Source organism: Mustelus asterias, chromosome 12 (assembly GCF_964213995.1).
Source record: "Mustelus asterias chromosome 12, sMusAst1.hap1.1, whole genome shotgun sequence".
NCBI lineage: Eukaryota > Metazoa > Chordata > Chondrichthyes > Carcharhiniformes > Triakidae > Mustelus > Mustelus asterias.
The window spans coordinates 35764202-35792198 of record NC_135812.1 but is presented as its reverse complement, the minus strand read 5'-3'; the positions used below and the strand labels follow the sequence as shown (position 1 = coordinate 35792198).

The window sequence follows — 27997 nt, the reverse complement described above, 5'->3', positions numbered from 1 at the left end:
AAACAACCAACACTGTGATTAATGGAATTGAAATAATAGGTTTATTATAAAACAGAAACATTTTTTAAAAAATCAGTCAAGTTCACAGCGTTTTTCAACATTCAGATAAAAAAGTGAGAATACTGCACCTGCTGGATTTAATAATTTGGGATTTGTTGAAAAGGTTTTGGATAGAGTGAGTTTCACTGAACAGAATAATGAGGCTGGGGTCTTCAGCAGAAGACAGCAATGCAAACAGGGACAATGGCAAACTTCACTTCATGAGTGACCCCAAACATGCAAAAACCTGGCAGTGACTGCCCTCTGCTGCCCAGGGTTGGCATTGACACCAAACTACTTTAATTCCACAAGAGTTATTGCTGTGTCCTCATGTAAATATTGATCATACACTAACATTGCAAATGACATGTTGTACAGAACCTTGGTCTGACCTCACCTGCATTTAGTTTCGTGCACTGTACCTTAGGAAGGATATACCAGCCTTAGATGTGCTGCAGTGCAGATTCACCAGATTGACTTCAGAGGGTTAAACATTAGACCTGTTACATAAATTGGCTTGTACTCCCTTCAGTACCAGGAGATTGAGGGGGCTAATGTGATTCAGATGTTTAAAATGATAAAATAATTCAACAGGATAGGTAGGGAGAAACTATTTGCTTTGGTGGGACAATTGAGAATGAGAACTCATAATCTTAAAATGAGAGTTAGGCCACTTTTCCACCACAGGGTTGTAAAAATCAGGGAGCTTTCATGCCCAGATGGCTGTGGTTGCTGGACCTACTGGAGCTTTCAATGCCGAGAATTTTGTTAGACAAGGGTACCGAGAGATCAGGCAAGTAAATGGAATTCAGGTACAGACCATTCATGGTTTAACTAAAACATAAGAACTTAAGAAATAGGAGCAAGATTAAAACATGTGGTGCCTCAAGCCTGCTCTTCTATTCAATATGATTGTGGATGAACTTCTACATCAACTCCATTTTCCCACCCTGTCCTCATATTCCTTAATTTCTAAAGTCAATCAATCTCAGTTTTAAATATTATCAACTGACCATCTATGACCCTCTGGGGTTGAGAATTCCAAAAGTTCATAGTTCTTTGAATAAAGAAATTCCTCATCTCAGTTGACCCTTTATCCTGAAACATTGCCTTGTAGTTGTCTATTCCCCAGCCAGAGGAAATGGCCTCTCGGCATCTACTCAGTCAAACCCTGAAAAGAATTCTATGCATTTCAAAGGGGTGATCAATTGGGCGGCATATTGGCACAGTGGTTAGCACTGCTGCCTCTCAACGCCAGGGACCTGGGTTCAATTCCGGCCTTAGGTCACTGTCTGTGTGGAGTTTGTACATTCTCCCCATGTCTGCGTGGGTTTCCTTCAGGTGCTCCGGTTTCCTCCCACAGTTCAAAGATTAGGTTCGGTTGATCGGCCATGATAAATTGCCCCCTAGTGTCAGGGGATTAGTAGGGTAAATACATGGGGTTACAGGGATAGGGCCTGGATGGGATTGTTGTCGGTGCAGGCTCGATGGGCCGAATGGCCTCCTTCTGCACTGTAGGGATTCTATGATTGGATTGAGGATTGTCTGACTGTTAGAAAGCAGAAGGTTGGGATAAATGGGTCATTCTCTTGGCGATCTGTAACTAGTGGGGTCCTGCAGGGTTCAGTTCTCAGACCACAATTATTTACAATCTATATCAATGATCTATAAGCAGGAACATAATATAACATAGTGAACTTTGCTGATGACACTAAGATAGGTGGGAAAGCAGGCTGTGATGAGGAGATAAAAAGTTTACAAATGGATATTGACAGACTAGGGGAATGGGCCAGAATCTGGCAGATGGGAGTTTAATGGATAAATGCGAGGTTATACATTTTGGCCAGAAAAATAAAAGAGCAAATTAGTATTTAAATAGGAAACAGATTCAAAAGGCGTCTGCGCAGAGGGATCTGGGTGTCCTTGTGCATGAGTCTCAGAAAGTGGGTATGCAGATGCAGAACGTTATAAGGAAGGCAAATGGAACTTGGCATTTCTTGCAAATGGTCCAGAATATAAAAGTAGGAAAGTGTTGTTACATTTCTACAAGGCATTGGTGAAACCACATTTGAAATATTGTGTTCAGTTTTGGTCACCTTCTTTGAGGAAGGATGTGGTGGCGCTGGAGACGGTTCAGAAGAGGTTCACTAGATTCCAGGTTTGAAGGGGCTGTCGTATGAGGAGCGGTTGAGTAGCTTGGGCTTGTACTCGCTGGAGTACAGAAGAATGAGAATTTGATTGAGGTATATAAAATACTCAACAGGATTGATAAAGTAAAGGCTAATTGAATGTTCCCCTTTCTAGAACAGTCTAGGACACGAGGCCATAACTGTAGTGTAAGAGCGGGGATCAGCCATGATCATATAGAATGGCGGAGTGGGCTCAGAGAGCTGAATTACCTACTCTAGCTCCTAATTCCTATAATTTCTCATTCTCCTAAACTCCAAAGAATGCATACTCAATCTCTCCTCAGAGCAGAGTTCTCTCATCCCAGGAATCGATCTAGTGAACTTTTGTTGCACATATTCCAAGGCACGTACATCTTTCTTTAGCTAACGGAATTGTGGAACAGGCTTGAGTTGCTGAATGCCTATTCCTCTTCCTATGATGCAGTGGAAGTACAGAGGCTGGGGATTCCTGGGAAGACTCAAAAATGTAATTGTGCTACTTCTTGAAGTGGCATCAGCATTCCCCGCTGGCGTCAAAGCTTGAAAGTGGGCATTTTCTGCATCATTCTGTGCTGCATGTGGCAAGATGGGATAAGCAGTACAATGAGCAAGGTCCCCTAAATGGCAACATGGAAAGTGGAAAGCTAACAAAGGAAAACAAATAAACATCCGGTCCCAGGAAAAGTAACAAGAGACCAAGAAAAGGACAATCTCCCGCAAAAATAAAATTAATCTTTATAGTCTTAAAGCTAGTAGTACCTCCTGTGAGGAGATATATCACACCTGAGTGGAAAGGTGAACAGCTGAGGTTAGATGGATGACCTTTAACCTCAATTTTGGATTAACTTAGGGACAAAGAAGGTTCTCAAATAGTATGTTTCTCAATCGACCGAGTACAGCAGCATGTTTGATTGTCCAGCAGTGATATAGGTGACAGTAAATTACATACTTGAACAATGCACTGATCTACTGTGACCCTATTTTAGACTTGGTGAAGGAATACACTAATCCATTAGCAAAGCAAATAAAAGCACTAACGTTTTCAAAAATTAGGATCTGAAGCAACTGGTACTTGTATCCTTAGGCACCAAATATAATTTTTAGCTTATTCAGTGAAGCATAGCCTCCTTCCTCTATCACACAATTTCCCTCGCACCAGCGAAAGCTTGGAAAAATTACTCTCTAAAAAGCACTGAATCTTCTAGCATGCAAGTCGCAGATCTGAAGGTTAATTTTGATCTAAAGACTAATTTTCATCTATAGGCACTCTCTGCAATTCTGCTGCTGGGACCCAGGGTCACAGGTTGAGATTCGCTTCTGGGAATTGATGTGTTAAAAGCCAGGGAACAGGTAAAATTTCTTCATCAGCGTGCCTCTCTCCTTCACAGGTAGTTGTCTGGCAAAGCTCTGGAATGCCTGCTGGACCTGAAGGGGGAGACGTCACACAGTTCCAGTTACCAACTAAAGTTAACAGCAATAGTTCTCAGCAGAGCTAACCAACCTTTGGATGGGCTTCCCTGCTGCTTAGCATGGCATCATAATATAGTCCTCATTTCAAACACTTTCCTATTCCTAATAGTAATACTAGTGCAAAAACAGAAAATGCTGGAAACCTCAGCAGTACAATGAGCAAGGTGCTCTAAATGCCAGAATGGAAAGCTGAAAGCTTACAAGGGAAAACAAATAGATTTGGATGATCCAGACTTGAAATGTTGGCACTATTCTCTCTCCATAGATGCTGTCAGACCTGCACAAATTTTCCGGCATTTTCTGTTTTTGTTTCCGATTTCAGCATCCGCAATAATTTGCTTTTATCTTAGTAATACTGGTGCCCTTTTTCCATACCTCCCCCATCTTTTAATATCTTATTCTAGATTGTTCACACTTCTTCATTCATACTTCGCCACACACTGCACTTCCCCTACTGTAACCCTCATATTGCTGTTTAAATCTTCATGGGTGGAGAATAAGACTGAAGTCACATTTCTCAGTGACTTTGAGGAAGACCAGACAAGTGAAGGACTGCACAAGCTGCTCTGTCTGGGTGTCCCAGACATGATACACATGAGAAAACTTCCAATTTAAAAAAAAAAATTTAACTGAAGCTGTCACTCGCTGAAAAACTGCTTTTGAAGAGACAAAGTTCCATATAACACACATAATAGGCGGCAGTATTGCAGTCAAGGGGAGACAGGCCCCAATGAAAGTGTGACGTTCTTATAGTAAAAAGGGGGAAGTTGTGTGTCAATAATGCAGTGTATGGAATCATTCCTGCTGGCAGTCAGGAAACCTCCTGATTTCCTGTATAGCCACTGCACCCAGGTTCACAATTATCCATCTGTGGAACACAGAGATAACGCAACTCATTAAATATTAACTTGTATTCCCACCTAAAGTCAGGTGATGACTCACAATAATTTGGACCACTTTATCAGCAAACTCAGGCATTAAGATTCCAGTGTTGGACTCTGGAGGGTTCAGATTTGATTATTGGACTCTGGACACAGTGTGGTGTAAAGATAATTTCTTTAATGGTCTCTTTTTTTCTGGTATTCAGGAAACGTTGGGTAGGGAGTGGTGGTTGAAGGTTCACATATTTGGTTTTCCTCCCAAAATTGCTCTCTGTCTCTGCAACCCGGTCAGTGGTTGTGAGATGACGTGAGAAAAGCAGAGACAAGTCCCGTTACATCCCACATATGAAGGGAAACTCTTACAGACTTTCTGGCAAATTATTAGACAACAGCACTAGCAGAGTCTCTGAAGCAAGGACCTGTCCATGCTCCAGGGTAAGGGGTTGGCAAAGGGATCCCTTCAATCGCTGCAATAGTCGTCTTGCTGCCTTACCTTGAAGAAAAGCTCCTCAATGTCAAATTTCGATGCATTTTGCCTCATTACCTCGACTAACTTCTGGATAAATATGGTTCCTGCTTCAACATGCCTAAGAGATACATTTTCTGCAAAATGAAAAGGACACTAGTGTTAGCGAAGGATTCCTGTCACCCATAAGAGAGGAAGCAAAGCTGCCACGACATTCAACTGACACCCGAATTGTGCCACTTTCTAGCTGCTGTTCAGATTATTGGGGAATTAGTCGATCCTGTAGATTTAACATTACTGCTCGTGGCTTTGACTAGTACATTTGCCACGCCTGCTGCAATGCACTGTACCCAAAACCCATCTGCCTGGAAGCTGGAATTGTCTGCAAACCGGACATTTTTCTCTCAGCCCAGGGAATATGGTAAATGGAGAAAGAAAATGAATAATTACAAACTCTTTGAAATGCAATACGTGGTTATATGGGTGCTCACACAAATCACTATCTTAAATTCATTGTAACTACTGAACAGTATTTCTGGCACCCTCGCTCTCAACCCTGTATATAAAACACCGGGATTAAATACCAGGAACTTGCCTCAACGAGAATGTACCGCAGGTTAATATGGGTGTCCAGGAGGGATTGTCAACCTCAGAAACAAAAGATGAACAACCTCAGGCCAGTTCAGAAATTTGAAATTAACATGTTATCTTTATCATCTGCTGGCTCTCATCTGATCCATGGGTAACCCAAAATTCGGGAAAATCCAAAATCTGGCACAATCTCAGTCCTGAAAGTGTTGGATTTCAGAAACCAGACCTGTCATGCTAAATAAGACTAGGCGCTCCAGTCTGCAATTTTTCAAATTTACAATGCACTTTCCAAACTTATACCACCTCCTAAGGAAGATAAGGCATATCCCTCTAAATATATTTGAAATTTCTTTCTGATCAAGAAAAAAATTAAACACTCCCAGACTATTAACTGATCATTATAATTAAACTAAACAGCTCCATCTCATAAAAAAGACTTGTATTTCTACATCTTTCATTGTCTCAAAGCATATCAGAGCCCTTTACAGCCAATTAAATACTTTTAAAAGTGTAGTCACTATTGTAATGTAGAAAACGTAGCAGCTAATTTACACACCATAAGGTCCCACAAACAGAAATAAGATAAATGACCAATTAAATAGTTTTAGTGATGTTCAAATCATGCCTTGAGAGGGAAGACAGGATCTCACATTAACATGCTTTCCAAAAGGCAGCACTCCCTCAGGACTGCGCTTACAATGTCAGCATATATTTAATGCTCAAGTCCAAATCATCTGTCAGTGAAATAAGCAAAATACTGCGGATGCTAGAATCTGAAGAAAGAACAGACTATGCTGGAAAAATTCAGCAGGTCTGGCAGCATTTATTAGGAGAGAAAGCAGAATTAATGTTTAGAGTCCTTTGACTCTTCATCAGAACTGAAATAAGGGAGAACGTGCAAGAGCTTTAAGAAATTGAAACAAAAAGTAGCAACTTTCAGAACAAAAGATAGATGGCCTGGTGTTGCTTCATGCTCTCGTCTGGACCTAGAAAAATTACTTCCAATTTCCACCCCTCTCTCACTTTCACATGTCCATCTCTGACACTTCACTTCCCTTGCGTAACCTCTCTGTCTCCATTTCCGGTGATAGACTGACAACCAATATAATTATAAACTTATCGATTCCCACTGCTACCTCAACTACAGCTCCTCACACCCTACTTCCTGCAAGGACTCCATCGTATTCTCTCAGTTTCTGCACCTCCATTGCATCTGTTCTGAAGATGACACCCTTTGAAAGTGGTGCTTCTGACATTTTTGTCTTTTTCCTTAACCAAGGTTTCCCTCCCACTGCAGTTAACAGGGCATTCAACCAGATTCGACCAATCTCCCACATGTCTGCCCTCACCCCTTCCCCTCCCTCCCAGAACCATGATTGGGTTCCCCTGGTCTTCACTTATCACCCCTTTAGCCTCTGCATTCAAAAGCATCATCCTCTGCCCCCCCACCTCAGTCAGCATTCTATAGGGACCACTCCCTCGGTGACACCCTGCTAAACTTCTCCATCACTCCCAACTTCCCATCCCCTTCTTTTACAATCGGAGAAGGTGCTACTCCTGCTCCTTTACCGCCTCTCTCCTCACTGTTCAAGGCTTCAAACACTCCTTTCAGGTTAAGCGGCGTTTCACCTGCACTTCCTTCAGTTTGGTTTATTGTATTCACTGCTCCCAACGTGGTGGTCTCTACATTGGGGAAACTAAACACAGACTGGTGACCGCTTTGAGAAACACCTTTGCTCAGTCCACAAGCATGACCCCAGCTTTCTTGATGCGTGCCATTTTAACTCAGCACCTTGCTCTCAAGGACATGTCTGTCCTTGGCCTGCTGCAATGTTTCACTGAAATCGGCGCAAACTGGAGTAGCAGCATCTCATCTTCCGATTGGTCACGTTACAGCCCTCAGGACTTTAGACTGACATTTCTCCTCCATCTTAAACCACCTTTTTTCTTAATATTTCATACATGTCTTCCCTTCCCCCCCACATACACACACCAGACCATCTTTTGTTCTTAAAGTTGCTACTTTTTGTTGCAACTTCTTAAAGTTCTTGCACATTCTCCCTCCCTTCAGTTCTGACAAAGAGTCAAAGGTCTAGAAACGTTAACTCTGTTTTCTCTCCTAATAGATGCTGCCAGATCAATGAGCTGGTTGAGGGATAAATATTGGCTAGGGAGAACCCACTGACTTTTCTTCAAAAGAGTGCCATGCAACTTTTAAAATTGACTTGAGAGATTCAGCATCATGCCCTTGCTACAGGTCTAACCTTGTGGTATGGGTCTTCTCCCCTCCCTTTCTCTCCAAGTAACAGACCCATTTCAATCTCAAAAATGGCTGCTGGAAATCAAGGCATATCATGAATAAACATGAATCAATCTCTCAGATCCTTTTCATTTCTCTTGGAAAATTGCTGTTGCTCTCTGACTTCTGCTGTCTCTCCCAGATTGTTAGTGCCTCAAGAACTTGTATTTATTTGGCAACTTTAATGTAATAAAACGCCCAAACATACTTAACAGGAACATTATAAAACAAAATATGGCACCAAGTCACTTAAGGAGATATTGGGGCAGGTAACCAAAAGGTTAAAGAGAAGGTTTTATGGAGCGTCTTAAAGGAAGAAAGCCAGGTAGAGAGGTCCAGGGTGGGATTTCCCGGGCTTAAAGCTTTGGTGGCTGAAGATACCAATGACACAGCAAATAACATCAAGGATGAATCAGAGGAATGCAGGTATCTTGAGGAGATGTAGGCAGGAGGAGATTACAGAGATTGAGAGGTTTGAGGCCACAAAGGGATTTGGAAACAAGAATGACGATTTTAAAATCAGGATATTGTGTATTTGGGAGCCAATGTAGGTCAGTAGTGACAGGGGTGATGGGTGAATGGGACTGGTTGGACAGAAGTCTGGACAACGTCAAGTTTATGATGGGTAGAAGATGGAAAGCCAGTCAGGAGTGTGTTGGAATAGTAAAGTCTCGAGGTAACAAAGACAAAGATGAGGATTTCAGCAGCAGATAAACTGAGACAGGGACAGAGTAAGGAGGTATTACAGAAGTACAAACAGTGGGATTTGAGGTTGTATGGGGTAAGTGGTTATTGGGGGTCAAATTTGACACCAAGATTACAAACAGCCTGTTGCCAGGGAGAAGTGGATGGATATTGAGTAAAGCTTGTGGCAGGGACTTAAAAGACAACAATTTTGGTCTTCCCAATACATGGTTGAAGGAAGTTTCTACTTAGCCACTGCTGAGCACTCTGACAGTTTAGAGACAGTGGAAGGGTTCAGAGAACTGGTGGTGAGGTAGAGCTGTGTGTCCTCAGAATACAGGTGGAAAACAATGCTATATTTTCTTAATAACTGCACCACATTAGACTACTCTCAGAAATGAACTGCCAGCCATGCCACTGAGAAGCAGAACTTGCTCATATTAATAATGCGCAGTTACCTGGGGTAGTAGAACAGAAACAGATAAAATCACTTTCTTTGTGTATCTGGTAAAAAGGGCCATCTTCTTCATAATCAGCGGTGGGTGCTGGGCTTACAGAATCACTGACATAAACATAACCCTGGTTTGCTGCAAAGAAACCACACAAATTACTCAAGGATGTTAACCCATTTCAACTGAACAACACCCAACTTATCACTGACTGGATCATTTATTATTCTTCCACTCAATTAAGTTGCTTACTAAATAACACATCAGTTGCAGTTCTTGTGTGATAATTTGACTGATTACCTTTCCTTGTCTGCGTTTGATTGATGTGCCCTTGAATATAAAAGAAAGTGTGGAATATTTGCAAAGGAAGCGATATTTTTGAATTCACAGCAATGAAATTCTAATCAACAGTCAATACAAAGCAGACTCTGTCTGAAATGAAAAGCATTTGTGGTCTTGGAGGTCAGTACTATGATTGCTATCTGAGATAGAAAATAATTAAATACCAGGAATTCAAGCTTATCTCTGGATAGCATGACAATCTGAAACTAAGCTTTATATTGCCAATCACTTTCAATTCAACACATCGGAGGACATAAAATTTATCAACAAAAGATCTGAAATCACATTTAGTGGAGATTTGGGGAGGCAGTGGCGTAGTGGTATTGTCGCTCCGGGGACCCAGGTTTGAATCCTACCAAGGCAGATAGTGAAATTTGAATTCAATAAAAAACGTGGTATTAAAAGTCTAATGATGGTCATGAAAACATTGCCGATTGCTGTAAAAACCCATCTGGCTCACCAATGTCCTTTAGGGAAGGAAATCTGCTGCCCTCACCTGGTCTTGTCTACCTGTGACTCCAGACCCACAGCAATGTGATTGACTCTTAACTGCCCTTTGAAATGGCCTAGCAATCCACTCAGTTGAAGGGAAATTCGGGCTGAGCAACAAATGCTGGCCTTGCCTATCAAAGAATAAATAAATAAATACAGGAGCTTTTATTGTCTATAATGTATGCTGAATTTATTCTGTAAAATATACATGGCAGGGAGGAATGATATAGACAAAGGAGGGCAGCCTTCGGCCCTATGTTCAGGTACTAAAGATCCTCCAAGATGGAGTCTTGAGCTGAAATGCCAATTTAGTCTACATACCATGCAATATGCCATCTTCATAAAGAAGTCGAAACACATGATAGGAATGGCTGTCAGTCTGCTCATCATTAAAATATCTGCCTTCACTAATTAAGGAGGCTCCCTTGAGAGTAACCGGTTGTCTGGGGGTAAAAAGGTGTTGATGGAGATTTTTTAACACTACTTAAAGGGATGTCACCATTTCATGGTCACTTGCTGCTGGCATTGTGAAATGAACCTCTGAAAACATCAGGAGGCTTTCTGGGACTTCACTAACATTCTCGCAACATTTTAACCCAGAAATTCTTTGAGGCCTGTAACTAGAAAAGAAGTGTTGTGCTAGATGGATATCTGGGACGGAGACCCTTAGACTGGATGAGGAACGGGAAGGAGGACATGAGGGTAGGAAGAGCAGCAGCTGCTGCAAGAGAGGGATACGGGTGTGAGAGAAGGCATCCTTCTTCCTGAGGTACAAGATATTCTTCCTTCCCTGGACCTCCTCCACCAGGACCTCTAGTACTGCAACCAAGAACCCGTGTGTCCCCTCCATCTGATCCTGAGCCACCCTGCACATGTTTCTGTATGTAAACCAGAGCACTCCACACCTTCAGTGAAAGTGAGTGCAAGGAGCACACATATATGGCTGTCACTTTGACAACTGTGTCTAATCAGTATTGAATGTTAAACCTGGTTCAGTAACTGGAGACAAGTTCAAATTCTTCTAATCAGCAATTAGGACCAAAATTGAGTGCTAAATCCAGACTTTCAAACAGGCTAATCTTATTTGCACGACATGTACTTAGTACCTGTATTCGACTTCTGGAAAAATAACCTTCCTGGTCTTTTAATCCCTCCACTGTATTATGCACTAGAGCTGCTACTCTCTATAATAACACAGGCCTGTTATTCTCTGGAATGTAAATATGATCTGCTATTCCTTTACATATACACACGTAGGTTATTCTCTAATATACACAAGAGTTCTTATATGTATATCACTTACTATAATGTAGGAATGGCGTATTGGTTTGTGATTTAAATTCAACATACAAACAAATGAATTAGGAGGAGGAGTAGGCCACTCAGCCCCTCGAACTTGCTCCTCCATTCAATCAGACCATGGTGATCTGATGCAACTTCAACCCCATGTTCCTGCCTTTCCCTAATAACCTTTTATCCCCTTGTTAATCAAAAAATTTAAACATTGTCCATCCTACCCACCACTTCCCTGTACCTGCTGAAATGTCTGTTTTTGTCACTGAAAGATTGTTTCGTGCCTGCATTTCTTTAACCGAATTACTTAGTCTGTATATGAATTTTTAGATGAAAATACACTAAATTTTAGCCTTCAGTTTACTTATTTATTTATTAGTGTCACAAATAGGCTTAGATTAGAAGTTAAATCCCCTAGTCGCCACACTCCAGCGCCTGTTCGGGTACACTGAGGGAGAATTTAGCATGGCCAATGCACCTAATCAGCATGTTTTTCAGACTGTGTGAGGAAATCGGAGCACCCGGAAGAAACCCACACAGACATGGGGAGAATGTGCAGACTCCGCACAAACAGCGAACCATGCTTGGAATCGAACCCGTGTCCCTGGCACTGAGAGGCAGCAGTGCTAACCACTGTGCCACAGCTTGTGAATGTGTTTATTGAATAAATCACCATGATATGAAAATAACATTATTTTATTTTATTAAAATATATTACTGTCTAATATACACAGGATCTGATTCTCTCTCATAGAGGGATTTCTATCCATATTATATAAATTGGATGTATCTTTATACTATACTAGGGCTTCTCTTCTCAATAACATACTTTGGGGCAGCTATTCTTTTTCAAATATGCTATTTAATCTATTTGTTATTTTATATCCCAATCGATTGTGTACCCCATCAGCATGTGTGCAGATTGTAAAAGGTTTTAGAAGAACACTCACTTCCGCGACAGGCCTGGATGATGACAATTTTGGGCTTTCCTCTCAGTCCTCTGCAGTTCTTGTTGTTTAAAATATTGAAGACATTGTCAATGTGAAAAGTATCTTGTGTCTCTTTATTGTGGCGTTTGCCACAGATTTTATCTCGGAGTCCGTGGGACATGAGAACAACAAAGGTGCTGTCAGACTGCATGTGTTCCTCTCGATTTGAAAATGCCATCAGTACTTTCTCCATTTCCTGAAACACAGTTCATGGTATATCAATGCGTTTGAACAGGGTTTTTGCACCCTGAATTCAAATGGGTCCTATTTGCAATAAAGGTACAAGTTCAAATACATGATAATAACTAACTTTTAAGAACTCATGCAATTCAAATATATGACTTTTATAGTGTACTAACTGTAACGTGAATTCCTGTGCTATATGGAATTCTGTCAGGACATTTGGTAAGTGAATTGCAAGAATAATCCAGTTTAATAATTCAATGTCAAAAGTTAGTCTATTGTACGTATCAAACTGTTCTGTATCTGGGTAGCAAGATTCTATGTGGTGCAGTTTTTCACAATTAGAAAGGTAATGCCTATTACAGTCTACACTACTGGAAGGTAGAATTTATGTAGCAAAGGTTTATGCAATAACTATCTTAAGTACTTAGTTACCCAAAGTGGGACAATTATCAGATGTCCTGCAGAGAAGTGCTGTCTATGGATATTTGGTCCATGAGCTAAGACAGTGATGGAAGATACAGCTACTTGTTCTGAAGAAGAGGGTCTCAATTTAGCTATCATATATATTGAATTAGACTTTCCAATGTCATATTTGCTCACAGGTAATATTTTCCAATTATATTTGGTTTGTGCAATGAAGCACTGCATTACCGACAAATGAGATAATTTTTGACTGTTTGGCATGAAGTGTTTTTTCTCCAGGAGGCAGTAGAGTCCAGGAGAGTCCTCACTACCTGAATGAAACCAATACGATGCTGTGGATTCTGTGGAGCAATTCATTCTACATGTAAAACATTTTTATCTATTCTGTAGAGCACAGATTTTCTTGTGTTTTTTTTTAAATCATGAAGTTAACTCAACACAATGCAAAGGGAAAATAAAATAATTAATCCTGAGCTAGTATGGTTAGCAAATCCACTTTAACAGACAATGTAATTCAGTCATCACAACAAAGAACTGAAATGGCCTATTCTGGCCTACATCTGAGAGAAGAAAAGAAAGGATATTGTGGAACACAGTCAAGCCAAATACAAATGGGAATTTACTATGAACACTGAATTGAGTAGAACATTTCAAACATTAAACTTTACCTCTGCTGTTAAATTGTTGTGCGTTTCCACTTGGTATCCAAAACCATTCAACAATTTCTGCATTTGTTTTTCATCTACCTCTGCACCACTCCTCTTCATTTTAGGTTCCTCAAACTCGATATTATTAATCAACAAAGCCAAGCGTTTTCTGCCTTGTTTTGGCAATGTCATGTATACCTAGAAAAAAAGGTTATAGCTGTTATTTTCACTATTACTAATGTTCAATTACTCAAAGACATTGGAATGCTAGCTACACCACAATCCAATCAGGTAACCCAATCTAAAATTGAGGCAATTCAGTCACAAATCTCAAATATCCAACAGATTTAGATCCATAATTTAAAGCGTCAATTACATCCAATCACATATTTCAAACACCTGAGTAATCCAACCACAGGTTCCAGATATTGAACCAGTCACATAAACCAAGCATCTAATCAATCCAGTCACACACCCCAAGCAATGACCAATTATGTCATACATCCCCAACATCTAACCAATCAATGCACACTTTCCTGAAACTCAACCAATCAATGCACACTTTTCTGAAACCCAGCCAATCAATGCACACTTTTCTGAAACCCAACCAATCAGGAGGCACATTTCAGACACCCAACCAATCAAGAGGCACATTTCAGACACCCAACCAATCAAGAGGCACATTTCAGACACCTAACCAATCAGGAGGCACATTTCAGACAATCAAGAGACAAATTTCAGACATCTAACCAATCACGACACACATGTCAGACACCTAACCAATCAAGAGATACATTTCAGACATCTAACCAATCAAGACACAAATTCCAGACATCTAACCAATCAAGACACACATTCCAGGCATCTAACCAATCACGACACACATTTCAAACACCTAACCAATCAAGACACTGATCTAGCCTGTGATGCATCCCAAATATGGAATCAATCCAGTCACATTACCCAGTGCAATTTTAGAATTTCCTCTTGATGTGCTAGCAAAAAACTCAAAAATCAGAAGGATCAAAGTTGTATAATAGCCTTCATAAAGTCACTTCTAAGAAATCTCACAACACCAGGTTAAAGTCCAACAGGTTTATTTGGAATCACGAGCTTTCGGAGCGCTGCTCCTTCCTCAGGTGAGTGAGGAAGGAGCACTCACCTGAGGAAGGAGCAGTGCTCTGAAAGCTCATGATTCCAAATAAAGCTGTCGGACTTTAACCTGGTGTTGTGAGACTTCTTCCTGTGCCCACCCCAGTCCAACACCGGCATCTCCATGTTAAAGTCATTTGGACAGAGGACAGATTAGTTTTTTTCTGTTTCATTAAATCACATAAACTACAGCACAGAAGGTATCATAGAATCATAGAGTCTGCACCGACCACAATCCCACCCAGGCCCTACCCCCATATCCCTACACATTTACCCACTAATCCCTCTAACCGACGCATCTCAGGACACTAAGGGCAATTTTAGCATGGCCAATCAACCTAACCTGCACATCTTTGGACTGCAAAGGTAGCATCTGTACTGGTGCTAACTCATCAATCGCAGCAACCACTAGACTCCCATTTCTTGTCCTTTTTCTGTCTCCTTTTGTGGTCTTTCTTTTCAAAGACTACTCTTTCTGCCTCAATAACCATATGTAATAAAGCATTTTTTGTTTGTTTTACCTTGTTTAATATATAGATTGTGTTATGAGTACATGAGTTATGTGTCTCTCAGATATTTAATGATTGGCTTTGTCGAGAAAGACTAAAATCTATGTAGCATCTGAAAAGCCTTGAACTTCAGTGCATCTGCGATCTACTTTTTTTATTAACTCATGGGTCATGGGCATCACTGGCTGGCTAGCATTTATTGCCCATCCCTCATTGCCCGAGGGCAGTTGAGAGTCAACCATATTGCCGTCGCTCTGGAGTCCCATGTAGATCAGACCAGGTAAGATCAGCAGATTGCCTTCCCTAAAGGACATCAGTGAACCAGATGGGTTTTTCTGACAATCGACAATAGTTTCACAATCATCAGTAGACTTCTAATTCCAGATTTTTATTACTGAATTCCAATTCCGCCATCTGCCGTGGCGGGATTCAAATCAGGGTTCCCAGAATATTAGCTGAGTTTCTGGATCAATAGTCTAGCAATAATACTACTGGGCCATCACCTCCTCTAAACTTTTGGGCACTAGAAATGAGCAAGTTAGCATGCTGGGTGAAACAGAGGCAGTGCCCTGTCCCCAGAAACAATTTCATACAGTCCAAAGATGTGTAGGTTAGGTGGATTGGCCATGGTAAATCTGCGGTGTCATGGGGATTGGGGGGGGTGAGGAGGGGTGGTGGTGGTGGTGTTTGCAGGTCTTATTGATTGAATAGCTGAGGTACGTTTCAGCCTCACCTCCCACAAGTCATACTTCACCAAAATGTCTCAGGATTTTCAAACTAAGTAGAAAAGGCTTTATCCAAGGGATGGACATCCAGTGCTATCTTCTGGATCTCCATACCTGCCTCATTCATTCCCTTCTTTCCCTAACCATGGACCAAATCTGAAGTATTTAACCTAAGTGGTGTGACTGTCTCCTGGAAACTTTCTCCCTCCCTGAAGCTCGGACTACAGCTCACCAATTCTAAGCTGACGTTACTTGCGCTGCGGGCACTTATTCCAGAAATGGTTGTTGTGGATCACACTGATGTGTCCCAATTCTCACATGCTACAGCTGCAATAAGCCAGCCACTCTACCATCTCTATTGTATTTTATTTAACTAATTAGGTTTTTCAGTTTTGAATTTTGACCCAACTGTATTTATAGTTTCTAATCTTGATAATAACCTTGTTCAAAGTTGTTAAATTTAGTTGTATACTTTAGGTCTTGAATAGGACTTAACCTAGTCCTAATTAAACCTCTATTTGTTTGTTTTATCAGTTCTGACATGATACTAGAGGCAAGATGAGCCCAATGGATTCTTCTGTGTGGAAACTCTTATATATGGGATTTGATTTTAACTCACCCTGAATCCATTCGCTTTGACCAAATTAAAATCAGGCCCCATGGTTCTAAAGAGGCAATGCAACTCAGTGTCACGGGATGCTTTAATGTTACTGTACAATGGAGATTTACCTCAATCATCAAACAGAACTGGGCCCAAGTGCTCTTTAATTTGTTTTCATTAAGCTCAGGAGCCAATTCTCAAATTGTGTGGGCTTCAGTAATCAACTCCAGCACATTTAAGCGCCTCCCTGTCTACAACATTACACAAGCTCAGGGTGTCAGTACATACCTCACTCGTCTTCTGGGAAATTGCATCATAGTCCTGCTGTGTACATGGAGTTATCCACTCCTCAGACAGGGATATTTCTGGTGCTGCTGGAGTGGAAGTGGTTGGGATTGATGCAATGCCTGTAGAGCACAGAAATGGAATGAGAGATTCTGTGTTTCTGCAATTTCCTAACAGGCAGTGCACATACACTAAGAATGGTTCAGCGATTGTTTCAAATGGAATATATTAATATCAGCACTGTATTTGCAATACTAAAAGATTTTGGACGAAGAAATCCGCTGATGGATATCATGTCAGATGTGTAATTTACACATGCAGATTTTATGGCTCATTAGGTAGTGCCCTTGCCTCTAAGACAGAAGCTCTGGGTTTAAGACCAGGACTATGGAAGGAATTTTCATGATGCCAATTAACCTCCTAATCCTTCCAACATGCCCATGGCAGGCAGTAAGAGCGCGGAGATTCCTGGTCGGCCATGCTAGACGTGGAGTGGTCCCCCTCAAGCTTTAACCACATGTTGCTCTCTAAACAGAGAGAGATGCTTACTGGTTGCTCATGGACTAAGGCTAATTATAAATAAAATGCACTGTGCCTCACTCAGTTGTTTAACTTACACAGTTGACACGTAGAGGGCTTTATCTCACTAATGGTCATCAACCACTGCAAACACACAATGCTTGGAAGGAGAAAATTTAGCAACGTGTACAAGAGATTTACAACTGTGTGCAGCAGCAAAGGCAGTAGTACTTTGGACAGAACTCACTGTAATGAGGATTTTGAGTGGAGTGAAACAATAATCTTGCCTGGAAGAGACAAGCAACTGCAGTGGGCAAACACCATCAGAGATCAACAACTCAAAAGGTCCAGGACCTGAAACTAGTGGTGTTGCGCAGGGATCAGTGCTGGGGCCTCTGCTGTTTGTAATATATATATAATTGACTTGGAAGAAAACATAGCTGGTCTGATTAGCAAGTTTGCAGTTGATAAGAAGATTGGCGGAGTTGCAGATAGTGATAAAGATTGTCAGAGAATACAGCAGGATATAGATAGGCTGGAAAATTGGGTGGAGAAATGGCAGATGGAATTTAATCAGGACAAATGTGAGGTGATGCATTTTGGGAGATCCAATTCAGGTGGGAGCTATAAGATAAATGGCAGAACCATCAGGAGCATAGAAACACAGAGAGATCTGGGAGCACAGGTTCCTTAAAAGTGGCAGCATAGGTGAAAGGTGGTGAAGAAAGCATATGGCATGCTTGCCTTCATCGGACAGGGCATTGGGTATAAAAGTTGGCAAATTATGTTACAGTAAAATAAAACTTTGGTTAGACCACATTTGGAATACTGTGTCCAATTCTGGTCACCACACTATCAGAAGGACATGGAAGGTTTGGAGAGAGTACAGAAAAGGTTTACCAGGATGTTGCCTGGTATGGGTATTAGCTATGAGGAGAGATCAGGTTAACTGGGATTGTTCTCCCTGGAAAGACGGAGGTTGAGAGGCGACCTGACAGGAGTTTATAAAATTATGGGAGGTATGGATAGGGTGAACAGTTGGAAGCTTTTTCCCAGGGCAGAAATTACAATTGCAAAGGGGCACAAGTTCAAGATAAGGGGGGAAATGTTCAGTGGAGATGTGTGGGGGAAGCTTTTTTACACAGAGGGTGGTGGGGGCCTAGAATGCACTGTCAAGTGAGGTGGTTGAGGCAGTTACATTAGCGACATTTAAGATTTATCTGGATAGACACATGAACAGACAGGGAATAGAGAGACATAAGCGGTTAGTCTCGATAGGACGTGATCGGCGCACGCTTGGAGGGCCGAAGGGCCTGTTCCTGTGCTGTACTGTTTTTTGTTCTTTCTTTGAGGGATTATTGTTGGTGATGACTGACTGCTAGATGGCTCAAGATTTAGGAGTGACCAGTGGCTGCATGGGTCACAGTCTAGGGGTGACATGAAAACTGGATGAGTCAAGGCTTGATGGTGAGAAAGTGGTGGACAGGTCCTGGCCTGGGAGCGACTGGTTACTGGACATGTCAAGGACTGGGACTGGCCGTCTACTGGACGTGTCAAAGACTGGAAGTGACTGCATGCTGGACAAGCAATGGCCTGGTGGATGGATCGTGGCCGGCAAGTAATCAAGTGCTGGAAGGATTGGGGATAGAATGCTGCCCACTAAGGGCTGCAGAATGCAGAATGGTCAGATTCTTAAATCAGGCATTAATCCAGACAATGTGGTTTTATTCTGCTGCTTTGTTATTTGTACACAGTGCATAGAAGTCCCTTAAAAAGAATTAAATACAAATTAAACCAATTGATAAGTTCTGTCCGACTCATGAGATCTGGTGTGATAATATTACAAGTTTTAAGATTTCAGTTCCTATGAGTAATTTGCACTCAGTTACTTTCCAAGTTTACTAGTTGTTCTCAATGGGTGTGACAATATGCAGATTCTTACTTTTTTTAAAAATGGAATAAATAGTGGCATTAAATGATCAGATCAGCCCCATGATAGCGGGGAGAGAGAGATAGGAATAATTACCAGAAGATTTACTATCCAGGGACAGCTAGGAAACATCACACCACTGCTGATATTTTTCCCACAACACCAGATTAAAGTCCAACAGGTTTATTTGGTAGCACAAGCCACTAGCTTTCGGAGCGCTGCCCCTTCATCCACTCACCTGACGAAGGAGCAGCGCTTCGAAAGCTAGTGGCTTGTGCTACCAAATAAACCTGTTGGACTTTAACCTGGTGTTGTGAGACTTCTTACGATATTTTTCCCCACAGAGGATGGACACTTTGCCATGTGGGGTTATACCCTGGCAGTCTCCTTACAGGTTCGGAGTTGGGGGTCGCAGGGGTGGGAGGCTCCTGATCAGGAAGACTGTGTCCACAAAAGGCCCCCCCAGCAGCAAGGACCTCCTCTGCTGGAAGAACTGCCCTCATAATTGACACTCCACCCGCCCACCCACCTCCCCCCACCTCAGCAAAGCCTTGATCTTCCCCTCTCCCAAGGGCCTCCTCCACCTTGGCTGCTCTGGGGCTGCTGCAGTCCCAGCAGTGACCAGCACTCCCAGTGGCACTACTGGACTGAGCTAGCTACCAGGCATACCAAGGCTGGGCGATGTCTGTTCCAGATACTGTCTGACCTACTGAGTATTTGCAGCATTTCCTGATTTTGTTTCAGTTTTTGAGCATCTGCAGTACTCACTTTAGTCAAATAGAACGGAGATATCTAGGCAATGTACAGTGATACAAGGATTTTTTAAAAACTCTTCTCATGGGATGTAGATGTCACTTGCAGGACCAACATTTGTCTTCCACCTTTACTTGCCCTCAAGAGGGTGTGAGTGAACCATCTTGAACCTCTGCGGCTCACTTGTTTCAGCTTTTTTTAGCAGTTGGGTACAACTGAGTGCCTTCCTAGGCCACCTCAGAGAGTATTTAAGAGTCAATAACATTGGATCTGGAGTCACATGTAAGCCAGACTAGGTAAGGACAGCAGATTTCCCAAAGGACATTAGTGGACCAGGTGGGGTTTTACAAACATTGACGGCTGCATCGTCACCATTATTAGACTTGCTTTCCATTGTACATTTATTAATTAATTGAATTTAAATTTCACTCGCTGGTGGGATTTGAACCCATGTCACTGGAGCATTAGCCTGGGTCTCTAAATTAATTGCCCAGTGACATTACTGCTGGACCACCTAGTTCCACACACACACATAGGTAATACATCAACAAAGGCACAAATAAAATTCAAAAAGAAGATACAGCACCTGCTGAAGTCATGGACGTTTGCTTTGGAACAGTGGCTGATGCGTCTGCTAGAAGAACAGAAATACTATCATTACAGAATTCACAAATTACCCACAGCACAGACAAAAGCACTGAATACAGCTGTGTATGAGCTATTTTTAGATACAATGGACTTCCCAGATAAGGAGCTAACCCATGCATTTCTGCCAACAGACACATTTTATGTGGTTTCATGTGCATAGGTCAGTATATGATAACTATCCTATCATCATTTCCTCAATGTGAACCAAGCCAATGTCAGTACCTGTCCAATCAATGGGAAATATAACCAATCCTGATCCCATGCTTACCTGAGGTTTACACGTTCTCTTTTTGTAAATGGTAATCAGCATTGTGCTTATCTTTCCTTCTGAATTCCAATCATCATTTATGGCACAAAAAGAGGCTATTTAGTCCATCGAGTACATACAGTTCCCAGTGAAACAATCCAGCCAGTCTCACTGCCACTCGGTTCCTGTAATCCTGCAAATGTATTTCCTTCAAATTCCCATCCAATTTCCTTCTAGAATGGTTGAGTGTTTCTGCTTCCACCACCTTCATGGCCAGCAAGTTCCAGGTTATTAACATTCGCTGTGTTAAAATGTTCTTCCTCTCATTCTCCTGCAAACTCTCATCCAAAATCTTAAATCTGTGTCCCCTAGTCCTTGTACAATGAATTACTGGGGAGGAATTTTCTTTGTCCACCATACCTAAGCCTGTCATAATCCTGTACAACTCTTCAAATCGCCCCTCAATCTTCTTTGCTCCAAGCAGAATAACTCTAACCTTTCCGATCTAACATTGTAACTAAAACCTCCCTAATCCTCAAACCATTTGGGTAAATCTCCTCTACAATCTCTCAAGGAACCTCACATCTTTCCTAAAGTATGGTGACCGGGACCGAATACAATAGTCTAGTTGGATCCTAACCAGAGCTTTATAAAGATTCAGCATATCTTGTCTGCTTTTGTACTCAATATTTCTATTTATGAAGTCCAAGATCCCATATGCTTTGTTAACCACTTTCTCAACACGCCTCTCAATTAAAATCGATAATTCTGCCCCCGGTCCCTCTGTTCCTGCACTCTTTAGAATTATGCCATTAAGTCAAAATTGCCCCACACAATCCCTTCAGCCGAAATGCATCACCTCACACTTCTCACAGATGTGAGGAAATTCACTAAAGGACCATGTGGTTTGCCTTTTGGAAATGACAGGAAGGACTTCCTGTCCTTCTGTATTTTGCATATGCCTATTGTTGAGAACATGACCTGAATGTTCTCCCTGTGTAGCTGCACGTGGAAGCTGTATTGTTCTCTGTATTGTTTGACAAAAGCTTGAGAACCGAAATAGAGACAGAAATGCTGGTTCTAGCAGTACTTTTGGGAGGGAACAGATAATGGGCGGAATGTAATGCCCTTCCTCGAGGCATATTTGGAGGCGGGGAACATTAAGTCTGGTGAGAGGGTGCTGGTAGGAACCTGTGGCCTTCCCACCTTTGCCCTGATTAAATTCATGTGAATGGCCTTCCTGTCCTTCTGCCACTTGAGGCTGTTAAGTGGGTAATTAACACTCATACGCTGGTAGGAATTTGCCACAAGGGAAGCCCCGAGGCCTTCTGGGAGCTGTAAGGGGGGTAAAAGCTCAAAGGCACTCAGTGCCTGATCGAGGGAGCCCACATCAGGAAGAGGGGAACCAATGAGAGCCACCCCCTGCCCTTTCTACCAGCCCCCTTGCCCACCCCACAAGCTAGCTCTGCTCTCTCTCACCCACATTTACCATTTCACTGAGCATGGGCCTCAGGCCGACAACTACTGACAGTGCCAATGGCACTGACAAGAATGAGGGATGCTGGCTTCTGGCTGGCTGGCAGCTCTTAGGGCAGGATTTCCACCCGACTGACACTTAATATGATGGGCCTTCCCCAAAGAGGGCAACTTGGGGCATCGGCCAGCTCTCCAACCAGCAGCTGGGAATCCTCCCCATCGACTGCACTAACTTCTGCCCAATGCTTCAGGTCAGTGAAGTGTCACTGAAATGAAATGTTAACACTATTTCTCACTGCAGAGAGGCTGCCAAACCTGCTGAGTATTTCCAGCATTTTCTGTGTTTACTTCTATTCTGTTTGAACTTGTCTTTCCAGCAGCTGTAATTATAGGAGATTTTCTCCATGACTTCCAGGTTTCAGTGCATTTCACATCTGCAACCAATATGCAACCAATAGCGTGAGCACACAACCCCCCTGGTTTGGGGACAGTACGAGCACACAGGCCCCTTGGTTTGGGGATAGATAGTGGAAGCACACAGTTCCTCTGTGGGTTGAATGCACCTTCCCTTGTTACATGATAACCTCTTCCGCTTCAGAATGCTTTGCTGATACTTGGTCATCGCTCCCACATTCATTATATTTTTCTGTCACTTACTTTTCACCAGATAGAGGTCCAATTTTCTGCACAGTTCTTTGTCTGCTCCATTTAGACTCTCAATGAATTTTTCACTGGCTCCTGCTCCCTTTCTGGAAACAATGTCTACAAGACTTCTGGCTTTGTTTTTCGTTGTTGAGTTTGCCTGAAGTATATCTTCAGATTCGGAGGTATTGATCACACCTGCCCCTTGCATTTCGTCCACCAGATCAGCAATGACACCACTGCTGAGGCTATTCAGTAATTCCGTTCTCAGCCGCTTCAGTCTCTGGTCTGAAATGAAGACAATAAACTTAGTTGTTTGTTCTACTTGCAGATGACTTCGATACAGGTAGGTTGGATACAAGTTTAAAGGGTCATTGCTGGAGTATTACAAAACTGTTGCTTAGCTTACACAATCAGTGAATAAAGTATTATCTGTAATACTGTAGTACAGGATCAGTGAGTGGAGGATTTATATAATGTTACTGTGCAGAATCAGTGAACAGAGCATTTGTAAAGTGTTATTGCACAATGGGCAGTGAATGGAATATAACTAATTGTATTAATGTATGGGTTCAGGGAACAGGCTATTACCAACAGTATTACTGTGCAGGTTCAATGAGCAGCTTATTACAGATGATTAATAAGAATGTAGGTGGCTGTGTGTACACTACAGTTTGTGTCCATAGTAATGGCATATTTTTTAAGAATACACTCTCAGCAGAGTATCCCAGCCACCAGATCGAAATTCGGGTGCACATTTTCTAAGCATTGAAGCAGTACATGCCTGAGTTTCCAATATGACACCAAAGGTTGATGCCAGACATTACACTTCATAAAACAAAAATGAACAAAATGTTATCTCTGGATTAATGGAATAAAATAATAAACTAATTTGAAAGGGAACTTCAACATAGTGGTTATGACACGAGACTAATGGCCCAAATACGTGGTAGTGGGGAATTTAAATTCAATAAATACAATATGGAAAAAAGTTAATATTAGTAGTGGTGACCATTAAACTATCAGATTGTCAAGCACATTCAGCTGGTTGACTAATGTTCTTCATGGAAGGAAATCTGCCAACCTCACCCAGTCCATCTGTGTGTAACTCCAGACTCGTAGTAGATGATTCTTAACAACTGTCTGAAATAGCCTAGCAAGTTATTTAGTTGTATTCAGGAAAGTGACTCACCATTGCCTTTTCAATGGCAATAGGATTGAACAATAAATGCTAACGATGTCAGCTACATTTCATCCCTTGACTAAAAAGGATGAAACTTAGGGGACCTTAAAAAAAACTACAATGGAGTTCAGCAAATTATGCTAAAGTCTTAAATCGTGAGTGTGAAAGTACTTAATAACCAAGATATTTTGTAAATCAACATGACAGAAAAATCATAAAATGTAGACAACCATTAAACTAAAATAGAGCCTGTATATAGTTTCTGTTTTGTGATTAACATTAACCAGAATAAGTCAGCACAAAACAGAGGACAGCATATTACAGAGAGCAACATAACACCTTTATAAAGGAGTTTCCAGCTTATTGCATGTTGGGACATGTAATGTTTCACCAAAAAATGTCACTAAAGGTTTATCTGAAATGCCGATTAAACAGAGGCATGTTGTAAAGGAGGATGTTATCCATTCATCTGATTTGACACTCACTGCTCACAACCAGCCTCTAGTCACAATGTTGATTGCATTTTTTGGCACTGACTTTGGAGTATCAAGGCTGTATTTTGCAGACCATAGCCCCACTCACATAGCAAGTATCTTAGTCATGCTCTTTTGCTCGGGACTTTTGCTTAGCTCCAAATTTCTAAGTTTACTCCATCCTTCTCTATGTATAAATATCTCTGGGAAAGTTATGCCTTGCTAACAAGTTGTAACTGGGATTTGAATAGCATATCAAGTCAGAACTTCTGCTGAATAAATTCTTTGCCCCAAAAAACTAATTTTATCTTCGTGCAACACCAAATTTTTCAACTGATAAAAATTCCATAGATTTTTAAAAGTAATTTTTCAAAGTTTGTTAATGATATTTCAGCTTCTAATTTACATATCCCATTCTTTATTTTGTTCCAAAAACAAATTCTGAAAGTGAAGGATAATCAGGAGATTTTAAATCCATTAAATTTGGTTTGTAGTCTGGGAATTCCTGCTTGATGACACCATTGTTACTGGATGGCCAGAAATCCCCTTGACTCCAGATTCAACTTAACATGGGGAAAGGGGGAGTCCACACCACAGAGATAATCAGATCATTGGGGATAGCTTACTTCTAGCACCATTACTTTGCTGCTGACCTCAAAATCCAAGTCTTTGTTTTAAGTAATTAACTAACACAACTCGGTACGTGCCTTTTCTTTGATTTGATTCCTGAATGTGATCCCCTCTAACCCACTCCTTTAATATGATTTCCTCCAACCTGCTCACAGTGATCATTTCACCCATCTTCAGAAAATCCTTCTGGGCCTCCTTTCTCAATACAAATAATCCAGGTCTACACTAAACAATCTCTTTAAACACAATAAATCTCCTTCATTTATTCACTTAATGAGAACCCTTTGGACCCAAACACTTAAACACAATTCATATCAATGAACGTGGACTATTAATGTGGCTGGCAAATTATGAAAAGGACAATCAGATTTCAAAGACAGTTCAGACAAAAAGGTTCTAAATTTGAGAGGAAACTTTCTCTGGATTACTGATGATACCCGACATTGAAGGAAATAGTAAAATTGAATATTTTTTTCAATGTTCTATGACTTCGCTCTTTGTATCATATACAGATGGGACCAATAAAGAAAGATCTGATTTCCTCCATAGACAGACTTGAGGCTTATTTATTTAAAACCAACAAATCCGAAAGGAAGAAAAAGGACATGAGTGAACCAGATGGATTTTTAATGACAATCAACTATGGTTTCACGGTCATCATTAAGACTTTTTAAATCAGAGCTGCATTCTCACCCGGAGACTGACCCAATGAATAAAAACCCCACAGAAAACTTTCAAAATGAGTTCTCTATCTCAGATCACTCTCGCACAAGATCCTTCACAGCAGTGCTGAATTAGTTCCCCTCTAAACCACTCTCTCTGAGATCCCCTTAGATTTACTCACTCAATGTAAACTCCTCAGACTCTATGCCACAGTTTGGAATTGTTTTATTCTAATGGAAATAGTGACAAAAGCAGTTTTCCAATATTGCAATTTGAGCAGAAACATGACTCAAAAGGATTAGTTTCCTGAGACAGCTCCATTGTAAGTGACGCATGAAATATTTAAAATTCCCTCCCATAATCATTGCAGAGAATTTCCTGATTATCATCTTCCACTCCACAGGTCTCTGTATTTGACAGATTATTCTTGTCATTTCTGCTACCTTCACTTGATTAACAAGGGGGGGTGGGGGGAATTGAAAAGTTATCCGGGGAAGGCAGGAATGTGGGATTGAGGTAACAATCAAATCAGCCATGATCTTTACTGAATGGTGGAGCAGGCTCAAGAGGCCGAGTGGCCTAATTCTGCTCCTAACCCGTATGTACCGCAATTCCATCATCAAACACATCTTTTCCTTCCCCTTTCCGTACCTTTTCTCCCCCTTTGCTTTCCCTCCCTCCCCTTTTCTCAATTTTACCTCTCTCCCACCTATTCCCACCCCTCCCCATTTTCATCTGTCACAGCTTACTCTCTGATTTCAGCTTCTCTGCCATTTGGCCAATCACACCTTGTATTCTCTCTATGGATTGCCATTAGCAGTCTTTCCCCTTGATTTTGTGGTTATGACTCATCTTTCATTCCCTCACCTTGCAGTATAAATATCTCCCACTTTCTATGCCTTTTAGCTTTGACAAGGGATCAAAGCTAAAAGGCACAGAATCCCCTCCAATATCTGTTCCTTTCCCATTTGATTGTAGGAAAAACAACCCCTGTCCTTTCATCTCCTGCCATTCCACCTTTCAGGGCTCCTAACACCTTCTGGGTGAGACAGGGATTAAACTGTACTTCTCCTTACCCTGTATACCGTGCATGCTGCTCACAATATGTTTTTTATGGTGGATTAGGGGGATCACTGTGCTGAACATCTGTATTCTCTTTATAGGAACGACCCCCAACTCCAGTCATCTGGCACTTACCTGACCCACTTCCAATCTAGAGAAAATGTTGGAAAATCTCAGCAGGTCTGGTAGCATCTGCAAGGGCTTTGACAAAGGGTCATCTGGACTCGAAACGTCAGCTCTTTTCTCTCCTTACAGATGCTGCCAGACCTACTGAGGTTTTCCAGCATTTTCTCTTCTGGTTTCAGATTCCAGCATCCGCAATAATTTGCTTTTATCCACTTCCAATCTAGCCTTCCTATCCTTGGCATCTTAGTCAGGGTTCTGACAAAAGGTGTGGGATCATATTCCTTCAAATTTAAAACTATTTTTGGCGATTTAAAATAAAGGTTTATCTCTCTCTCGCTTGCATGCTATCTTTCCTTCTCTTTCTGTGCATAATTGACATTGAATTAACAAGACTCATTTACACTTTGTGGTTTAGACTCTGCTGGTCTTCAGGCTGAATGGTAAATCACACCGTTGTTCTGTTCACACAGGAACTCTGTGGAGGACACCACTTTTTAAGTAGAACGTGTTGGAGCAACTGTTAGCGGAATGAACAACCAGCAATGGCCAACTGAGGTGAGGGCCATTACTAACACCCAGTTTCTCAGTGAGCCAGTGACTCAGTGCGAAGCGGGTCCGGGTCTCCCAGCGAAGCAGGAAGAGAAGGAGCACAACTGGGCAAAGAGGCCGATCGGCGAGCAGACCACTCAGAGCTTTCCCTACACAGTGCACTCACACTCACACATTTACCTGCTGCCTCCATCCTGCCGCCTCACTCGCTCAGATAGAGAACCCCGATCGCTCAGCTTCCGCTTCCAGCCAACTTTCGATTTTGCTTCATTTCTGATTGGACATAAGTTTCAACTTTGCGCCAGATAGGAAAAGGAAGGAGACAAGATTCCTCCCGGAAAAGAGGAGCAAGCAGCTTCCACACTGGATTGGGGGGGGGTTACAGGATGGGGGTGAGGGACTGAC

General features: G+C 41.7%; 1 protein-coding gene across 1 annotated transcript; it reads right to left on the bottom strand.

The window, feature by feature from the left end:
* Window positions 1-18: 18 nt before the first annotated feature.
* On the bottom strand, window positions 19-27818 carry caspa (caspase a). Its single transcript, XM_078225030.1, has 9 exons — window positions 27773-27818; window positions 22922-23194; window positions 20480-20527; window positions 16695-16813; window positions 13441-13617; window positions 12125-12359; window positions 9057-9185; window positions 5052-5161; window positions 19-3632 (listed from the first exon to the last, which is right to left on the bottom strand). The coding sequence occupies exons 1-9, from the start codon at window positions 27783-27785 to the stop codon at window positions 3540-3542; spliced, it is 1197 nt and encodes a 398-aa protein (XP_078081156.1). The 5' UTR covers window positions 27786-27818; the 3' UTR covers window positions 19-3539.
* Window positions 27819-27997: the final 179 nt, after the last annotated feature.

Excerpts from the sequence above, each read along its gene's own strand:
- caspa (XM_078225030.1), bottom strand. Across the intron at positions 12,360-13,440 it reads ACAACAATTTAACAGCAGAG|GAAATGGAGAAAGTACTGAT; the intron begins GTAAAGTTTAAT and ends ACTGTGTTTCAG. Across the intron at positions 9,186-12,124 it reads CATCCAGGCCTGTCGCGGAA|CAAACCAGGGTTATGTTTAT; the intron begins GTGAGTGTTCTT and ends GTTTCTTTGCAG.